Genomic DNA, 18,316 nt, shown 5'->3' on the forward strand with positions numbered 1-18,316 from the left:
ATAAGATAACAAAAAGTTGGGTTTTTTTTGTTGGGGTTTTATAGTAGAAATGAAACCACCAGTATAAAAAAGTCATTTTTAAATGTAATCATTTTTTATATATCAATACACAACTATGAAACAAATTTTTGCAACTTCGTAGAAATAACTAAAGAGAGTCCACTTCCTGGGACTAACAAGTACTGATGTCATGGAAGCATTGTTATGGCCCAAGCAGGGCTTCAAACCAGGGTCCTCGACTTGAAAAACAGGTACTAAGTACTTTAAACACTGGAACCCCATGTTCTATTTAATAACTTAGTCACCATATACATAACAGACATTCCTAAAACGGTCCAAGGAGTTAATTAATTCATTTGTAGAAAAAATTACACTGAAACCAAAAAATAAACAATTAAATGCCAAAAAAAGCTTTCATCAGGCAAGACTTGATTAACAATGAAAAAAAAAAATTGACGAGCATTAACAGATTAAATTTGAACACAATTATCACTGAGTCAGCTACTGACAAAATAAGAAGCAGATAAGAAGCAGGAAAACAACAATGTGTGATAACGACTTGCCTCATGGCATTAGTATACAGGCAGGCCAGCCTGAACATCCAGACACATTGACTAACGACAGTTGGCCGCCTTTAACCTCTAAACAGTTGGCCGCGTTTAACCTCTAAACAGTTGGCCGCGTTTAACCTCAATACTGTTAGCCGACTAACCTCTTTACTGTTGGCAGACTACCATAAATATTTATCCTTAAATTTCATAATATGAAAGCTGGCCAAGTCCATTTAATAATTTCAGCAAGTCAAGGTTTAATTTCAATATTTTGTTATTGTAAACCCAAAAATTACAACTGGACAGTTCCACATTGCAAGCATGGTGAGAAGCCTTGAAAATCACACAACTTTTTAAGAGTTCCAGTTATGTAATAAACAATTTAGACAAAATATTGTTACATGTTTTTCTAGACATTTTTAAATAAACACATTGTCATTACTAAGAGTACTTATATACATGTATATATTCATAATGTTAAAAACAGTCATTGACTGACATGACAAATTTGATCCCAAATAGTATTTGCATTTCAACAGCATCATTTTAACTGTGTCATGACAAAATCAACATAGTGGGTTTGCGACCAGCATGGATCCAGACCAGCCAGCGCATCTCCGCAGACTGATCAGGATTCATCCTGTCTGCTTACAAGTAAAGAAACTGAAAGCGAACAGCATGGATCCTGATCAGACTGCACGGGTGCGCAGGCTGGTCTTGATCCATGCTGGTCGCAAACCCACTATGTTGGTTTTGTCATGACACGGCTCATTTTAACAAATACTCAAGCTTTCTCTTCACATAAAAAGCCTAAAATATTTTATAGATGTCACATACATAGCACAGTATAATGTTACAGCGACGGTGAAATAATAATCTATGTGAAAAATGACAGCCGAACTGAAATAACAGATCTGGTTACAGTGACAGAAATGCTGCCAGAGGTGCCATAATACAAATAACCTGTTTTGTTCTAAATAATATTCCTACCTTGTCAACAAAAAAACAATGGTGTAGTTTTTTTTCCACCTTCATCATTATGTACGTGATAAAGGATGAAATTATATCATTTATTATATGATTGAACTAAAAAAAATTAAAAAAATATAATCACCTAAATTAAACATACCTTATTTATACAAAGCAAACTACACATTTATTTCTTTCATAATTGATCTGACTATGCAGTGCTTTTATGCCCCCGAAGTGTGGCATATTAAAATCACAATGTTCATCTGTCTGTCAGCTCTTCTTTTTTTTCATGTTTTTTGGAAAGAAATCCAGGGTTCATCAAACTATTTTTTTTAAATCAAAAGATAGTGATATTAGGATAGTGAGTCAAAATAATGGCCAATTTAGGATTTTTTAAATCATTTTGCTGAAATTATTTTGGCAAAAACTCTAATTTCTGATGACCTGGAATGAACTTGTTTAAAAGACATATCTGAAAAGAAAAAAACCCAAAAGCATTATATTGAGCACAAATTGTTAAATATGGCCTCATATCAATGGTTATGAAATAAAAAACATGAAAGTCATGTAGCAAAAAAAATAATATAACATAAAAACATTATCTTAATATACATTGTATAAAAAATAAGTTTGCATAAAAATCACAAGCATGCTCAGCATATCTCATTAATCTAATTATTTTATTAAATTACAAAAAATCTAGATAATATGATATGAAACAGCACTTCTGTAGCATATAAATAATTGAATTTATAATTAAATATCTCTTTTATTCATTGGTTTGGTTTTACTTCACACCAACACAATATAGGTCACATGGCAACAATTCAGCTTTACTGGTGGAAGAAGACCTCAGGTGCTCCTCCATGTATTAATTAAAATTTTAATATCAATATAATCTTGTTCATACTGATTGCATATGATAACTTACAAACACAAAGAAAAATGCTACATATATGATGCTTGACATAACACACTTAAATAGCAAGTTATTTGAAATAACAATTTTTTAAGTGTTTCGACAGTGAAGAAATAAAAAACTGCACCTTGCCTAATGAAAAATGTTGAAATTATCAAAATCCACTTAACAAAATAATGCCATATATCATGAAATCGGTGACATTCATTCACTTTTATACAATGTATATTTCAATGGTTTTAACAGAAAGCAACTTAAGAGATTAAGAGGCGCAAGTAAAAGGTTGTCTTCCACGAAATCTCTCATGAAGAAAGCACCATAAAATAAAAAAAAAATCATGATGTATATAACTAAATAATACAAGATGCCATTTGGAGAAATGTAGCAAACAGTTAAACATATACATGTAATTTCTCAATTTCAACACCACATTTATTTTCACAGATATGCTGATCAAACTCAGCTTTCAAAAACTTCTACGTAATTTGCCGGAAACATCCCACGACTTCCGTCCGGTGCATTGCCTACCCACCAGCCCTCGTCAATTTGTTCAATCTGGGTAATAATATCATCAGGGTCAAAGGTGATTTCTGTATCATCAGCTGGAAGAATAAATGAAATATTTTATAGTAACAAAACTTTTTTGCCCGCATTCTTATTCATCTGTACTGCCCTATATCTTTATAATTACTTATCCTTTATGTCTGTCATTGTCACAGTTACTTCCCTTACATTACGAAAATTTTCTCTGCCCCACAGTTACTTCACTTGTCACAAGTTTGGGCTGCATTTCATAGAAAGTAAAATGTGTATTCTAAGTCCTTGGACATAAAACCAACTTTAGGACAAACTTAAGACAGTTTCAAAGAACAAATGAACATTTTATCTCAAGTCAAATACTGTAGACTATCCTGAGAAAAGTTAAGAAATACAATTACAGACCCTTTTATGCACAATGTGTAAATGCATATTAACATTTCTATTCAGAAAATAAAAGAGTCATAGGAGTCATAAGTATGAAACAGAATTTGACACAGTTTTGGTCTTCAGACAGATTTTAGACTTAGGACATGTCATCAAATGCAACCCTGCTGTGTGCTTGAATGTTGATTACTGAGTTTCAAAAAAAAAAAACCAGCATCACTGCCATTTATGCAAAAATAAAACCTCGCCACTTATCTTGCGAACATTTCTCACCGAAGAAATAACACTCTGTATGGTAAATCATACTAACACTTACTCTGCGGGAACCAAAAGTGATAAATTAACTTTTGCCACGAGGGCGGTCTGATCACGATTCATACTGTTGGTTGACTAACTTAAATTTCCATTTTGATATCCCCAAAATTGACAACTGGACAGATCAAAAATGCAAGCTGAGCAAGTCCATTTGAGAAACTCAGTGAGTCAAGGTTTGAAATATGAAAAAACTATATATTACCAGCTTGATAATCATAGAGGGCTTGCGCACACACGCCCTTATCGCCACCTGTGTTTTGCTGCGTTGGTTGCTGGGGTGATACTGGCTCTTCTATAGGCTCGTCGGGAATGTGTTGGGCATGTACTGCTGGAATATCATTGGCATTTTCTGTAAAATTAAAACATATTGTTTTACAGACATGTCACATTATACGTTTTGTTAAAAGAACTTGATGAAAATCATTGTGTTAGTAAATGTACATGTTTTCTACTGGAATACAAATTTCAGATTTAAATTACTACAAATCGTTAGAAATAACAAAGTAAATTGGCACAAATAACCATATTTCAATCTCAAATCTCATGAAATGTATACACTGATAGGTAATTAGACTAACTTAGTTATACCAGGTGATATAATTAATTAGTCCAGTGTTACAATATGCCTACATGTGTACATTGGTGTATATCTTATTACTGAGAAAAAAATGAGAATTTGACTGAAAATCTAGTCTCATTAATACAGTATGACACTAAAACATTAGATATTAGTAAAGATGACAACTAGTGTCTCAAAATGCACTGGTGATAATGAAGAAATGGTATATTTGTTTTATATAATGCTGATGAGTACACTGGAGACTGGAGACTATAGCCAAACAAAGATCATCAAGAATTTGTGCAATTTTTACTTTTTCATTAAAATGCAAAGTTTTAAGTTTTTACATACAAAAATCACACAGTCTGAAGAAAAGAATAAAGTGACATGCATTATAAATTTCTATATTAAAGTAAGTAACATCTACAGGACTTTGTGTACTTTGATAAATCAAGTTGACTCAGCTGAACAAAATTTAATACAACTAAGATACTGTTATTGAATGCAAATACTATAATAATTATACTCAAGCATTAAGTAAATGTAGAATGAATAATTAATAATGTTATACAGTGATTCTATGATATAACACTTTTATTTTGTTCTATTTACAGCTTTAATTGCAATTAGTGTTTGAAATTATATTTTGTCCAATAGGACTGCAGTATATCAAATGAATCAGAACACCTTTACTTTGGTAAATCGGCAAATTGTTAATCAGTCTAGTAAATCAACTGTTTATAAAAATAATTTAAAACACTAAGCCAGTTAAAATTTATTAGTTCATATTTACAAAGTTAAATTGGTCCTGCGGCTGTGCCGCACCTGACCAATTAAATTTTGTAAATAGGTACTAATAAACTTTAACCTATACTTAAAGCCATGGTGTTTTATGTAAGAAAAAAGTAAAGTTAGTATATCAGTTAATTTGAGCATCCTTAAAAAACTGAATAAAGTTTTAGATGAAATGTATATTTAATCAACTGTTTATGATATTATTTGCAAAATCGTGAATAGTCTCATGAACTTTAGGCTATTAAGTTAAAAATATTGGCTATTGTTTTGTTTAAAGCAAGTGCGAGCCGTGCATTCCATTACCCAACAACCTCTTACTTGACCTGCATTCCCCAAACAAACCTACAGCATTAGTCACAACATTGTGCTGTAGTAGCTTGTATCTGGACATCAAACCCTTAACCAGTTCGTATCAAATGCCACAAGTGCAAACCAAGATCATTGGGCAAATCTGTCATGATCTGCATGCATTATACTGTTTGTTTTGCAGGCACATGAGTGAGTAGAAACACTGACACTCCCTAAGCTAGCTAGATAGTTTCCACCTCAAATAATACAATCTAAAGGCCCTCACAGGTTTCACACCAATCTGAAGGCCCTTGCAGGTTTCACACCAACCATGTTCAGGGGCAAAAAATTTGAAATTGAAGATTATTTGTTGTCTGTTACAAAAAACATGCATTTATCTATTCCTGGAAACCATCTGAGTTCTAAACATCATATACATTTTTTGAAAAGGCTTACATTTCATTCCATACTTTAAACATGCATCATGCATTTATTTTTTATCCAGTTTATCAAGAAAAGTTCATTATTTCCAGACTTCATTTTACTGGCAATTTCTTTTTGCAATACAAATAAAATAACTGAGTACATGCTGCAAGAACATATTTTAACTTAAACAAAGAACAATATTCATAACATATTCATAAAGGCCATCCAGAAATGTTCATAACATATTCATAAAGGCCATCCAGAAATGTTCATAACATATTGAATTCATAAAGGTCATCCCGAAATGTTCAGAACATATTCATAAAGGCCATCCCAAAATGTTCATAACAGATGCATAAAGGCCACCCAGAAATGTTCATAACATACTCATAAAAGCCCACCCAGAAATGTTCATAACATATTCATAACGGCCACCCATAAACATATTCATAAAGGCCACCCAGAAACATATTCATAAAGGCCACCCAGAAATGTTCATAACATACTCATAAAGGCCACCCAGAAACATATTCATAAAGGCCACCCAGAAATGTTCATAACATACTCATAAAAGCCACCCAGAAATGTTCATGACATATTCATAACGGCCACCCAGAAACATATTCATAAAGGCCACCCAGAAACATATTCATAAAGGCCACCCAGAAATGTTCATAACATACTCATAAAGGCCACCCAGAAATGTTCATAACATATTCATAAACACCACCCAGAAATGTTCATATCATATTCATGAAATGAATATCATTTTGGCACTAAACTAATGAAATGTTATCTTAAATGCAAAGAATTCAAGTAATTGTTAAAGTTAAAATTTCACTATTCAGCAATATAAACATGTATTTAGTTGTAAATATTTTGACAAGTTTTATGGCCCAACATTCACTGTTGTTATCTTATATAACCACAGCAACAAGGTAAGGTTTATATAGGACACAACCATGTATACCCTATAACCTGTCTAAATACTGCATAAGTACATTCTTTGAAAAGAATAATAACTAATTCATAAAATTGCAGCAGAAGTGAATATATAGATCATACAAATGTTATAATGGACCAATGAAAACTGACGTTACAAATGTGCAGTAAGCTGCAGTATTAATATAAAAAGAATGTCCTATATATCAGCTTTTCTGTAAAGATCACAAGAACAAAAGGAAGATTTTATTTCTACATCATTCATTCTAACATTACCTTTCATCTTTCGTTTGCCTAGTTTAGAAAATAATGTTTAAAATAAACTTAATTATATAGATATTAAACATTTATTAACATTATATGTATAAATTATTATGATCATTAAATAGGTACACACATACCACCAAATCGTTATGCCATACAAATTAAGGCACAAAACATAATGATCAATAAATGTTTAAAGTGTTTTAAGCTTTATAACTGCTGAAAATTATTGCTTGGAGTTTGAATAAGGATATTTTTAAAATACCTGTATGATATAATTATGTTTGTTTATTTCCTATAGGGCAAAATGACCATGCAATAATGCATTGGATGGTAAAAATGTTACTAACAATATCAGCATGATATTTTGTTCGAGAACATTTGAGCCACGTCATGTCAAAACCAACATACTGGGTTTGCCACCAGCATGGATCCAGACCAGCCTGCGCATCCGCGCAGTCTGATCAGGATCACTGCTGTTCGCTTACCAACTCTATTACAAGTAAAGAAACTGATAGCGAACAGCATGGTTCCTGATCAGACTGCGAAAATGCGCAGGCTGGTCTGGATCCATGCTGGTCTCAAACCCGCTATGTTGGTTTTGTCGTGACACGGCTCATTTTATTCTGTTTACGAGCAATTTCCATGTGTATTAAAAAGCAGAGATACTTTATGCTACAACTGTTTCCAGAATCGAACATATTATTATTTTACTGTTTACAGATTTTATGAAAATATTTCATAAGCTATAGCTTTATACACTTTAACCCCACGCCTGCTGTTGGTAAAGTATTTTACAAAAGTGACTTTTGAATAGTACCTCTGTGCTAGATTAGCAATACAAGGAATTTATGAAATTGACAAAAGGGGGATAATTCAAATTTGAAATGAAGAACTTCTTTGGTTGTTGAACATAAATTTGCATGCAAAATCTTAGCAAACATTTTTTTTAAGACAACTATGCTGAGCCTACTATTAAACACACAGTTAAGTTTCAAAGCTCACATGACTAATAACCCTTTTAGTAATTCTTTCTATTTATTATCCCTTAACCTGCATAAACTTAATGTAAAAAGCCTTGGCTACCAGTGTAAGCTAGCTTAAAAGACAAGATTATATACATGTATTGTTTCCTGACTAACATTTAATTTTCATCTTGTTATCCCTTAATATTATATTAGACTGTTCCAAAATTGGAAGCTGGACAAGTCTATGTAGGAAATTTGGCAGGTATAGGGTTAAAATACAGAGCTAAAAGAAGTACCCACCATCTTCTCCCCAGTCTTCGTCTTCATTTTCCTCCTCATCAGAGTCCGCTTGTCTTGGAGGCAGGCTTCCTGCAAGCAGATTTCGTGTTTGTGGCTGTTGTGTAGGTATAGATGGTGGTGATGGCTCTCTTTTTGGGGGAGGGGAAGGTTGTCTCTGTGGGGGAGGGGAAGGTTGTCTCTGTGGAGGTGGACTGGGCTGTCTTGGGGGTGGTGATGGTTCCCTGGGTGGTGGTGATGGTTCCCTCTTAGGGGGTGGTGATGGCTGCCTTGCTGGTTGGTTAGGTGGTGGTGATGGTTGGTCACGCGGTAACTGAATTGGTGCTTTCCTTGTCGGTGCTTCTGATTGGTCAACTGATCCACCAAAATTGTGTTTTAACTTTCTGAAAAAAAGAACACAAAATTTAAAGCTAAATACATGTATTTAAGCTGCATAAGTTACTACAAAGAATCATTAGATTAGATAAGTGGCAGCTAGGCAGATCAGTTAACATGTAGGACTTGTAATCAAAGGATCACTTGCAGTATGGGCTCAAGGAAACCGTTGTTGGCTTGAGCAAGAAGTTTTACACAGATTGCTCAGTACTGGTTGGTTCCAGGAAAGAATCAAGAGAGTGTCTATCAGATATAGCTTAAGATAATTCTGTATAAACTAAATAATTTCAATTATTCAACAAACAAAGATCTATAAATATCTAGTACATCAGTATGAATCCCACAGTGTCCCATGCCTTTTCCCAGTGTCACCATGGGTGATATTACCAAACCAATGCCCAATGGCAAAAATGCTTATTTTTTCACAACCTTTCAAAACTTAATCAAACTAAAATTCCCAGTATCAAAACTGCAAAATTTTCTGTAGTTCATTCCAGTATGGTATCAGACAGATCTGTCAAATTTTAATGTAGTTATTATGCTTTTAAGGATATTTGCATTGGTTGGAATAAATTTTTTTGCAAAATACATATAATGCCAACAGAGCATGAAGGAGGTTTCAAACAGTACCAAATATTTTTTCACAATTAAGCAATTTAGTGACGCAAATTTCCAAAACATGGCAAGATACTTTTCCCAAAAAGCCTGGGAAAAAGCCTGGTGACAATACATATGTACAAACATTTTCTACTTCATTGTTAAGATAAGACATACCCTGGTCCTGAAGGTGGAGCTTTATGTATTGGTTCATGGTCTTCACTATGTGATTCTTTACGTTTAAAGAAGTTTCTAGCACTTGAGGTCTGACTTGCTGCCAATCTTTCTGCTTCTGCTGCACGTTCCTTTCTAGCATGTTCCCCAGCTTTCCTTCTTTCTTCTTCATCTCTTATAGCCTGCTCTTGTTCTTTTTCCTGGCAAATATACCATTTCAAAAAATAATAAACAATGTTGTTTTAATTCAGAACAATAATGGAGGAAAAATGAAGGCTGACGTACAACTCAATATGACTGATCTTTTCAAGATTAACTTTATACAGACAGAAACTGCCTAAAACTCACATGAGTCTTAGTGTACAATTATGAAGATTTAAAAAACACAGTGGAGCACTGTATAAGTAAAAACATTTAAACAAAAATAAGGGGAAATCAATAAATAACTCAAGCAAAACAGAACTTAACAGTGCATAAATCTTCCTTTACGTAGAAGAATCTTTCTCATAAAAGAAAATGTTTTATTCCAGTTAGTAGTTAAACAGTAAATCAGATTTGCCATCCTGATCTTATTTTTTTTATCTCATTTTAGGTACCAGTACCTCTGACAAGAGCAAATGAATTGTGTGGATCTTGGCCATCATTCTAACTATTATCATGAACGAATAATACTTGTATTACTTTGGTTTGGTTTTACTTCCCATCAACACAGTTAAGGTGATATAGCGACTTTCCAACTTTACTGGTGAAGAAAACCTCAAGTTCCTTCCGGGCATCATTTCAGGCAAAAAACTGACACCTGAGTAGAACCACTGATGTCCCATAAGCTAGCTGGATAGCTTTCTGACATGAAAGAATCAAAAGAAGCTTGCATTGCTAGAACCTACAGCAATGAGAAAAGAAAGTGGTTTGAAGTGAACAACCTTAACCACTTGGCCATGGATGCTCCTGAAATAACACTTACATGTATAACTATACCAATTAAAACAATGACCCTGTATTTCAAAGATTGTAAATCATTTTTATGCCACCAAAAAATATGTCAAAAGGGTAGTCAAAAATGGGTCAAAGACAGAAAAGGCCGGGTTGCATTTGTACACCAAATATCATGAGGCTGTGATGTTACGAAAAAAATTTACCATTGACCCGTTAATGTCGAAAATTTAATAGTGGGTAAACAGGAAGTGGATGAGCGACAGACCTGAAATCAAATCCCAAGGTATGGGACCATGTGTCAATGCTGTATGCCAAATATCAAGAGGCTGTGATAAGTAGTTGCTGAATAAACTGTTACGAAAATTTCCTACCATTGACCATTAATGTCGAAAAATTTAACTAAGTGGATAAACAGGAAGTGGATGAGCGACAGACCTGAAATCAAATCCCACGGTATGGGACCATGTATCTATGCTGTATGCCAAATATCAAGAGGCTGTGATAAGTAGTTGCTGAGAAAACTGTTACGAAAATATTTTCCCCGCCCGCCCGCCTGCCCACCTGCCACCCGACATTCACCATACTTTAACCCCGATTTGCACCAGTGCAACCCGGCCAAAAATTAACACATCTTTCCTTCCTTCTAAGATGTAGAAAATCCCACAACTCACCCATTGTTTTTTGGAAGCCTCATCATCTGTCTGACTAGCTCTTCTCTCGGCAGCTTTCTGCTGACTGATGGCCCTCATTCTCTCCTGAACCTGCTGGTCACGTAACTCTTGTTCTTTAGCCTACATTAATAAAACATAAAGCTGTAGATGGTATCTTTTGTGAGGTCAGGTGGGGGGGATTTTTTGTTTGTTTTCTTTTTAATTTTGTTCTTTTTGTTTTTTTGCGTGTGTGTTTTTAATGATCTAAAGTCACAATGACACTGTAAAAGTCATTGGGCAACTTTTTAGCTTTATTGGTGTAGAAATATCTAAGGTGCCTCTTTGCACGGCACGAGTTGGCCCCTGAGTACAACCACCAAATTTCTGTAAGCTAGTTGGAAATTTACCTTACTTTAAAGTCCCTGATTGGATTTGAAACCACAACAGCGAAGGACAAGTGGTTTAAAGCAGGTTACTTTAACCACTCAGCCATTATATATATATTATATATATTTATCTTATTCTTGTTTCAATATACAGACAAATCTGTGATAAATACCACCCCTGAATAAAGACCACCATGTTAAAAAAGACCACTCTTTAACAAACCTTCTTTGATAAAAATACAACAGAGTAAACTCCAAATAAAGACCACTTGTCTACAAAGACCATGTGTGGTAGCTCCTTTGGGTGGCCTTTATTTACATGTTTGACTGTATTTAGTTCTTAAAACTTGTGTATTATTAAGTGTATTAATCACTTTCAAGTCTGACCAGTACTAATCTGAATATTATGGGAAAACATAACTGCGGCCTGGGAAAAGCTTAAACCATAAATCCCTGGGTTGAGAGGCAGACACTTTAACCACTAACCAACAAAATTTCATGAATGACAAACAGTATGAGCAGTTTTAATTTCCTTGATTGTGAAATAAATACTAGTTTAAATAAAGAAATGTCAACAAACAATCAATAAATAAACACAACATTATCTTCCTTGTATAGGGAAGTTTTCTAAAGACAAAAATGCTTCATTGTTTATCCAGCGTGTCTAGCAATTTAATCCTTATCAAGCTAAATTTCTTAAATGGACTTGTCCTTCATTTAATCTGGACAGAACCATTCATTATTTTAGGGAATATTTTAAAATAAAAACTGTCAACCATGATCAGGCAGTAAGGATGTGCAGGCTGAACTTAGTCTGCACTGGTAGCATGGGTAGGTCCAGTTACCACTAGTTGTCAGGGTTAAAACTCAACATATTATAATATGATTACTGCAAGTGAAAAAATGTTATGATTTTTTGTAAATTACTTGCAATGAGAGAAAAATTATGAAATATATGTATGTTTCTTATTTTGTAATCTACTTGTGATGTATCTTAAAAAATAAAAATATTTATCTAATTTGCTAAATACATGCATTTAATTTTGCAAAACTGATGAATAGCACTATCCTGTATTATATTAAGTTTCTGAAAGGTTATATGACCCAATACATAACTGTAAGTTAGCTCCTATAACCCGAAGCCTTTTAAACTAGCATTTAATTTTGTATATGGCCATAAAACATGTAAAAAGTTCTTATGACAGATTTAATATACGGTACACGTAGAATTGGGCTCTTCTTGAATATAATGAAAATTAGATTTAAAGAAGCTGTGTATACATATAATATAAAAGTTATGATTGTTATACGAAAGTCTACTTTACAAAACATGCTGTAAAATTTACTAAATATATTATGAATATTAAACAAATTTAACAAAACTGTACAACATAAAAAATAATATTGACCAAAATGCTTATACAATATATAGAAATCAACATTTACGTAAAATAGGTTAACATGTGTTCAAAAAGAAAGGCAAACATGAAAGTCTTCTGCAAGATTTTATTGATAAAATAAGAAAGTCTTCAAAAAGAATTAATTGATTAAATAAGAAAGAGTAAAAAAGAATGTATTTAATAAATATGAGTTTTCGAAAAGAACTTATCAATCTATTATGAAAGTTTTCAGAAAGGACTAATTAAGTCACTTGATTAAAAACAGATTAAGTTAAGCCATGGCAAAATTTATTCTGTGAAATAAATGAAAGTTAACAGACATTTATAATTTATTTCTAATATACCATTCAATTAATTATTTTGTATGACATGACTGAATAATTTCAAACATTTGACATGCAGTAGAAAACAGAAGAGATTTAACACTATCTGCCTCCTACACAATAAACAGAAGGCATAATGCAAGTTGTAAAAATCTTTGTCTTGAGTATACAGATGTACAGACATCTACACTACATAAAATGGTAACTATTATAGCAACTACCCTTATTATATAATACAGCTACTACCCTTTCTATATAGAAGCCAATGACCAGTGTCTAAATCAAGACAAGAAAAGTTCACCATATCAGCATTGTATAGTCTAAATTCTGTCTATACTATAAACATGTACATGTATAAATACAAGTTTACGCAGCGAAATCAAGAAATAAAGGCTAGATAGATTATTTCTACTTTTTATGTATAAAAAATGTGCATGCAAAAGTTAATAGGTACAGGTAATCTGAGAAATGTCCATAAAATAATTTTTTTAGGCTTGCAGGTTTATTTGATTGTTTATTTTGGTGGATCAACACTTTTGAGGTCATATGGAACCTTTCCAGCTAAACCGGTGAAGTAACACATCGGATGCCCTATCTTACATTATTTCCAGCACTAGCACGCAGTCTTCAATAAAATCCTTTATATAAATTCCTTTAATAACTGAATTTGTATAATGGACTTGTCCTTATTTGAGTTTAGCTAACAGTCCAATAATAGTTCAAGTTTAGGGATTTCAATATTCAAAATTATAATATTTTGGAACTGACAACATTGTCAAACTGAAGGTAAGTGCAGTCTGTCCTGGCTTGCTATTGGTGGCAATGGTTTGGTAATAACACTTGCCATTTTCAAAGTAATAAAAGTGAAGAATTCAAAAATCATCAAAAAAACATAGAACTTTTTCACAAAATTCTATATAACATGGATATCATTAGTTATAAATAGTCTACAGGTTATATGACTCTTTATCAATGGCTGCCAGCTTATATAACCTTGATGGAGTTACAGCAAAAAATGCCTAATCATATATTTCATGATTTTATGATATATAACACGTAAAAAATCTTTATGGCAAAATTATAATACTGTTCTACTGTGTATTTCTTTGATCAAAACTGATATGAATTAATCAATTGGCAAAGGAGTGTATATCTACATAGATAAAAATTAAATATCCCAACTGTCCAATGAAAATCGATGTTATACAGACAGGCTGTCTGTTAAATAAAATTCTTGTCATGTGTTCTGTTGTTAAGTATCAGTTATTATGTTCAACCAATCAATAAGCAGAAACAGAATGGAGAGTGAAGAATAAAATAAACAACAGTACAGCTACAATATAGTGAGAGCATTCGTTATTCACTACATGTCCAATCACCAAGTTAGTAAATTACACGACACCCAAGCAAATACCTCTCTCGCTTTACGTTCCGATTCAAAAGACTGCTGGCGTTGTAACATTGCTCGTTTTTCCTCCTCAATCCTCTTTTGTTCGTCTGTCTAATATTTATTTGTAATATATTTTAATATCTTAAGTTGTTTAGAAAAAAAATCATTCAACCAACTTCTACATAAAATACAAAATTATCACAAGAAGTAAAAGCATTTATTGCCACATGTTACAAGTCAAGAGAAATGGAACTTGGTCAAGATTCTTGAATATTGTCTCCAAAGTCCATTTACTTGTATTGTTTTTTGACATAGGTTAATTTTAGGGTAACCAACCCTATTTTCCTATTAAAATCATATTTCTGACCAACCCTTTTAAATCATATTTCAGGGTTACCAACCCTATTTACCAACCCTTTTAATATCATATTTTCTGGGTTATCAACCATATTAAAATCATATTTCTATTTTCTATTTATCCAAGTTCAAAATTAAAAAATACCTTTTACCAATAGGGCATTGAAACAGCGCAGAAAAAATAAGGGACATTACTGTGCTTAAATTAATTTCAGGAGTGATTAAAATATGATACAGGAACACCTGTGATTCGCTTGATTAAAATTACAATAACAAAGAAAAGGTCCTTACTTCTGTTTGTGCCCAGAATTGATCCCTCCTTTTCATGTTGATATCTCTAGCAGCCTGTGTTTTCTGGTAAACTGAACCCTGCATCAGAAAATGGGATTGGTTGAAAACATGACAATCAATGAACATTATTCAAATAAATATCTTAAATATCTAGAGCAATTTTCTGTCTTGGGTTTGTCAAGAACAACAAAGTACCATAAAATCATTGAAAGCATTGCCTGAAAATAACTTCTATTACCTATCAATACATCAGCCAAGCTTCATCAAAAAACTTTGACTTACAATAAACCACAAAATACAAATGTAATAATGATGTAACTATTAGGCATAAAAATAACAGCATATCATCAACATAGTGCAGTAGCGGGTTAAGTCCTTCTAAATTTAATAGCTGTTAACCAGTTATTGCACTTATATGGCTACAGAGAGAATAATACATGGTTGACTTTTCCACCGAGTTGTATTACTCTAAATTGAAGTAAAGATATACCCCCTGAAGCATCCTGGGAGCTGGAAATTTCAAGCTAGTAAACAAATAGAAATAGTTACCACAGGGGCGACTGGTTCCTGAGGTTTAGCTTTCTCATGATGAATACTGTACTGGGAACCAGACGATTTGGAAACTTTCTTTAAGATGTCATCTTCATCTAGATCATCCTCTGTCCTAGCATTGATTGTGACATGGACACCCTATCATATATATTTACTTTAAATAAATATAATTTTCCAATAATATATAGCATATGACCTCTGGCAGGAGAAAAACAACCAATTACGTCATTTACTATTTTTATAAATTGACATATTTGATTCTTAAAAATATTCATTTCTATTGCTCTTGAAATAAATAATATCTTCTGAAATTTGCTTATTGTTACTTTATTCATATATATTATATCTTAAGCATGATGATACTTTTGACGTCAATTGTTAAATGATGTTATAGGTTGTTTTCTCAGGCAGACAGTCATACATTTTCTATAGACAAGGTTCCCAGTATATAAACAAGTCTACTTCCTGTTATCACAAGAAAGGTTCAAGTTGAAATATATAGATTCCCAAGAAAGGAACAGTGATCAGAAGTAACATGTACTTGTAATCAGAAGACATGGTACACAAACATATAGGCTTGCAAGACAGGGTACAGTGATTTCGTTTATATACTGTGTGAGGTTTCATTTTCTAGTTTATTATTCAAAAATTGCCTTTAAATAAAAAAGTATTTTCAACCACTTATTAATATGCCATTTTCTGATAGTTCTTTGTAAAAACAGTAAAATTCAAATAACTATTATTACCATTGTAAAGGAATTATTGTGAAACACATAAATAAAAGTAAAGTTAAGTTGGCATCTTTGTGTTTATTTAAGAATTTAGTGTTCCTATGGGTTCTTTTAAACAAACATTCAAAAGTATTATATATCATGCCACAAAAATATGCCTTGTTGCCGTAATTGCTTACCATGCAAAGTTTTTAATTACGAACTTGCTCTCCATTGAATTTTGCTTTGTCCATTGCTTTTCAGTATTAATTTTAATGCTATAATTATAAAGTAACTACACTATAAAATACCAGTTCTATAGTCTCAGAAATAACTATGCAAAGGCCCAGCGCTCTAAGCCTTCAAAAGCTGCAATATTGCAACCACATGTTAGATTTAGAAAAAATACACCTTCAAATGGAATAAAATAAACAAATTTTACTTTTAAATAGATATTTTACTTATACATGTAAACATTTATTGGTTAACTTACCCTAAAAAAATGTGTAACATCTCTTAAATGATTGGCACATTTAAATTTCATAGATTCTGGTGCAGCTTCTCCTTGCTGTCAATACAAAACATATATACATTGTATGTTGTACAACAGAATCTCTTTAATTGCCATGTATCACATACTTTACAAAATACAAACTTTGAACTTGATTGTATAATAATGATAAAAACAAAGTCTTGCAAAACTTTGGTTTTGTTTTTTGTTTGGTTTTGACTCACATAAACACTGTACAGGTCATATGGCTACTTTCCTGTTTACTGGCGGAGGAAGACATCAAGTCCCCTCCCTCTTCCATGTATAATATCATTATATCAGGCACAAAGTGGCATCTGAGTAGAACCACTGAGAAACGCTGACATTCTGTAAGCTAGCATGAAATTATTGAAAATCCCTACCGGTATTTGGATTTGAACCCACAACAGTGTGGGACTGAGTGGTTCAGACCTGATGCCCTATCTCATTCGGTAGTTATATTTCATAGATTCTACTGATTCAAGCTAAACTAGCATGTTTAACTGTTCAGTAAAGGTCAAGGAAGATGCTCTGTAACCTAGGTGTATGGCCGTCTCACATGAAATAATTTGATATCCAGGGCAAGTACATCGCCCATTAATATTTGTATAAAAAGTATGTGGTCGTCAAGCAGTATTCAGTATCAAATTTAAGAATTAAAGCAGCATGCCTCCAGATTTTATGCTAATTTTCATGATTTTTTTTTAAATGCATCAAAAAGTAAAATATTGCTAAGAGTACAAAGAAAGTCATTTTCACTCTGCTAAAGGTACTATACAAAATCTAAGAAATTTACCAAAAATAGGTCAAAATATGCAAAAATGGCCTATACTGCATTAGTCACACTGCAATATGGCAATAAATACTGCAAATCAGTCATAATTATTGCATATAATATGTAAATCATTTCTTAATTGTGAATATTTTTACATTTCTTAAAATCTTAGAACATTTTCGTCAAGGTTGATTTCTTGAAATAGTTTGACTCATCTTGAGGCATGCAGTTATTGTTAATGACATCCATTAGGATTTTAATCAAAAGTCAACGCTGTTGCAACAAATTTACAAAGAGACTATAATTATTATCTATAACAATAATAACACCTACCCAACTAATAAGAACATATTTTGGCAGATTTGTATTTGGATCCATCACTTTACAGAATGCATACATAATCTTAGAGCTGTTTAGTTCATCTACCATTTCACTGATTCCACCCTCTAAAAAATAAATAAAAAAGAAGATTATTGTATCAAATATTTCTAACAACGTCTCTTTTTTACACATACATAAAAGAATTATACATAAGTAAAAATAAATGTTAAAGAATGGAGCAAAGACACACTGTAAAACATTTTCTTAACCAAGTTTAAACAAATTTTATATGATATGACAATAAATATGAGATTCTTTAAATCACGTGAC

At 32.6% G+C, this 18,316-nt stretch overlaps 1 protein-coding gene across 2 annotated transcripts; it reads right to left on the reverse strand.

Annotated features, from left to right (window-relative positions):
* Positions 1-749: 749 nt before the first annotated feature.
* Positions 750-18,111, reverse strand: LOC132723853 (drebrin-like protein B; the record flags this gene model as incomplete). 2 transcript variants are annotated; one of them, XM_060708655.1, is given in 10 exon segments in its annotated part: positions 750-3,044; positions 3,884-4,030; positions 8,224-8,603; positions 9,370-9,566; positions 10,974-11,093; positions 14,476-14,562; positions 15,100-15,177; positions 15,649-15,789; positions 16,855-16,929; positions 17,999-18,111. In XM_060708655.1, coding segments are annotated over 10 exon segments (1,481 nt in total), but the record flags the coding sequence as incomplete, so codon positions are not given.
* Positions 18,112-18,316: the final 205 nt, after the last annotated feature.

The sequence above is a fragment of the Ruditapes philippinarum genome, unplaced genomic scaffold (genome assembly GCF_026571515.1).
Source record: "Ruditapes philippinarum isolate M1 unplaced genomic scaffold, ASM2657151v2 ctg9281_1_1_1_1, whole genome shotgun sequence".
NCBI classification, from domain to species: Eukaryota; Metazoa; Mollusca; class Bivalvia; order Venerida; family Veneridae; genus Ruditapes; species Ruditapes philippinarum.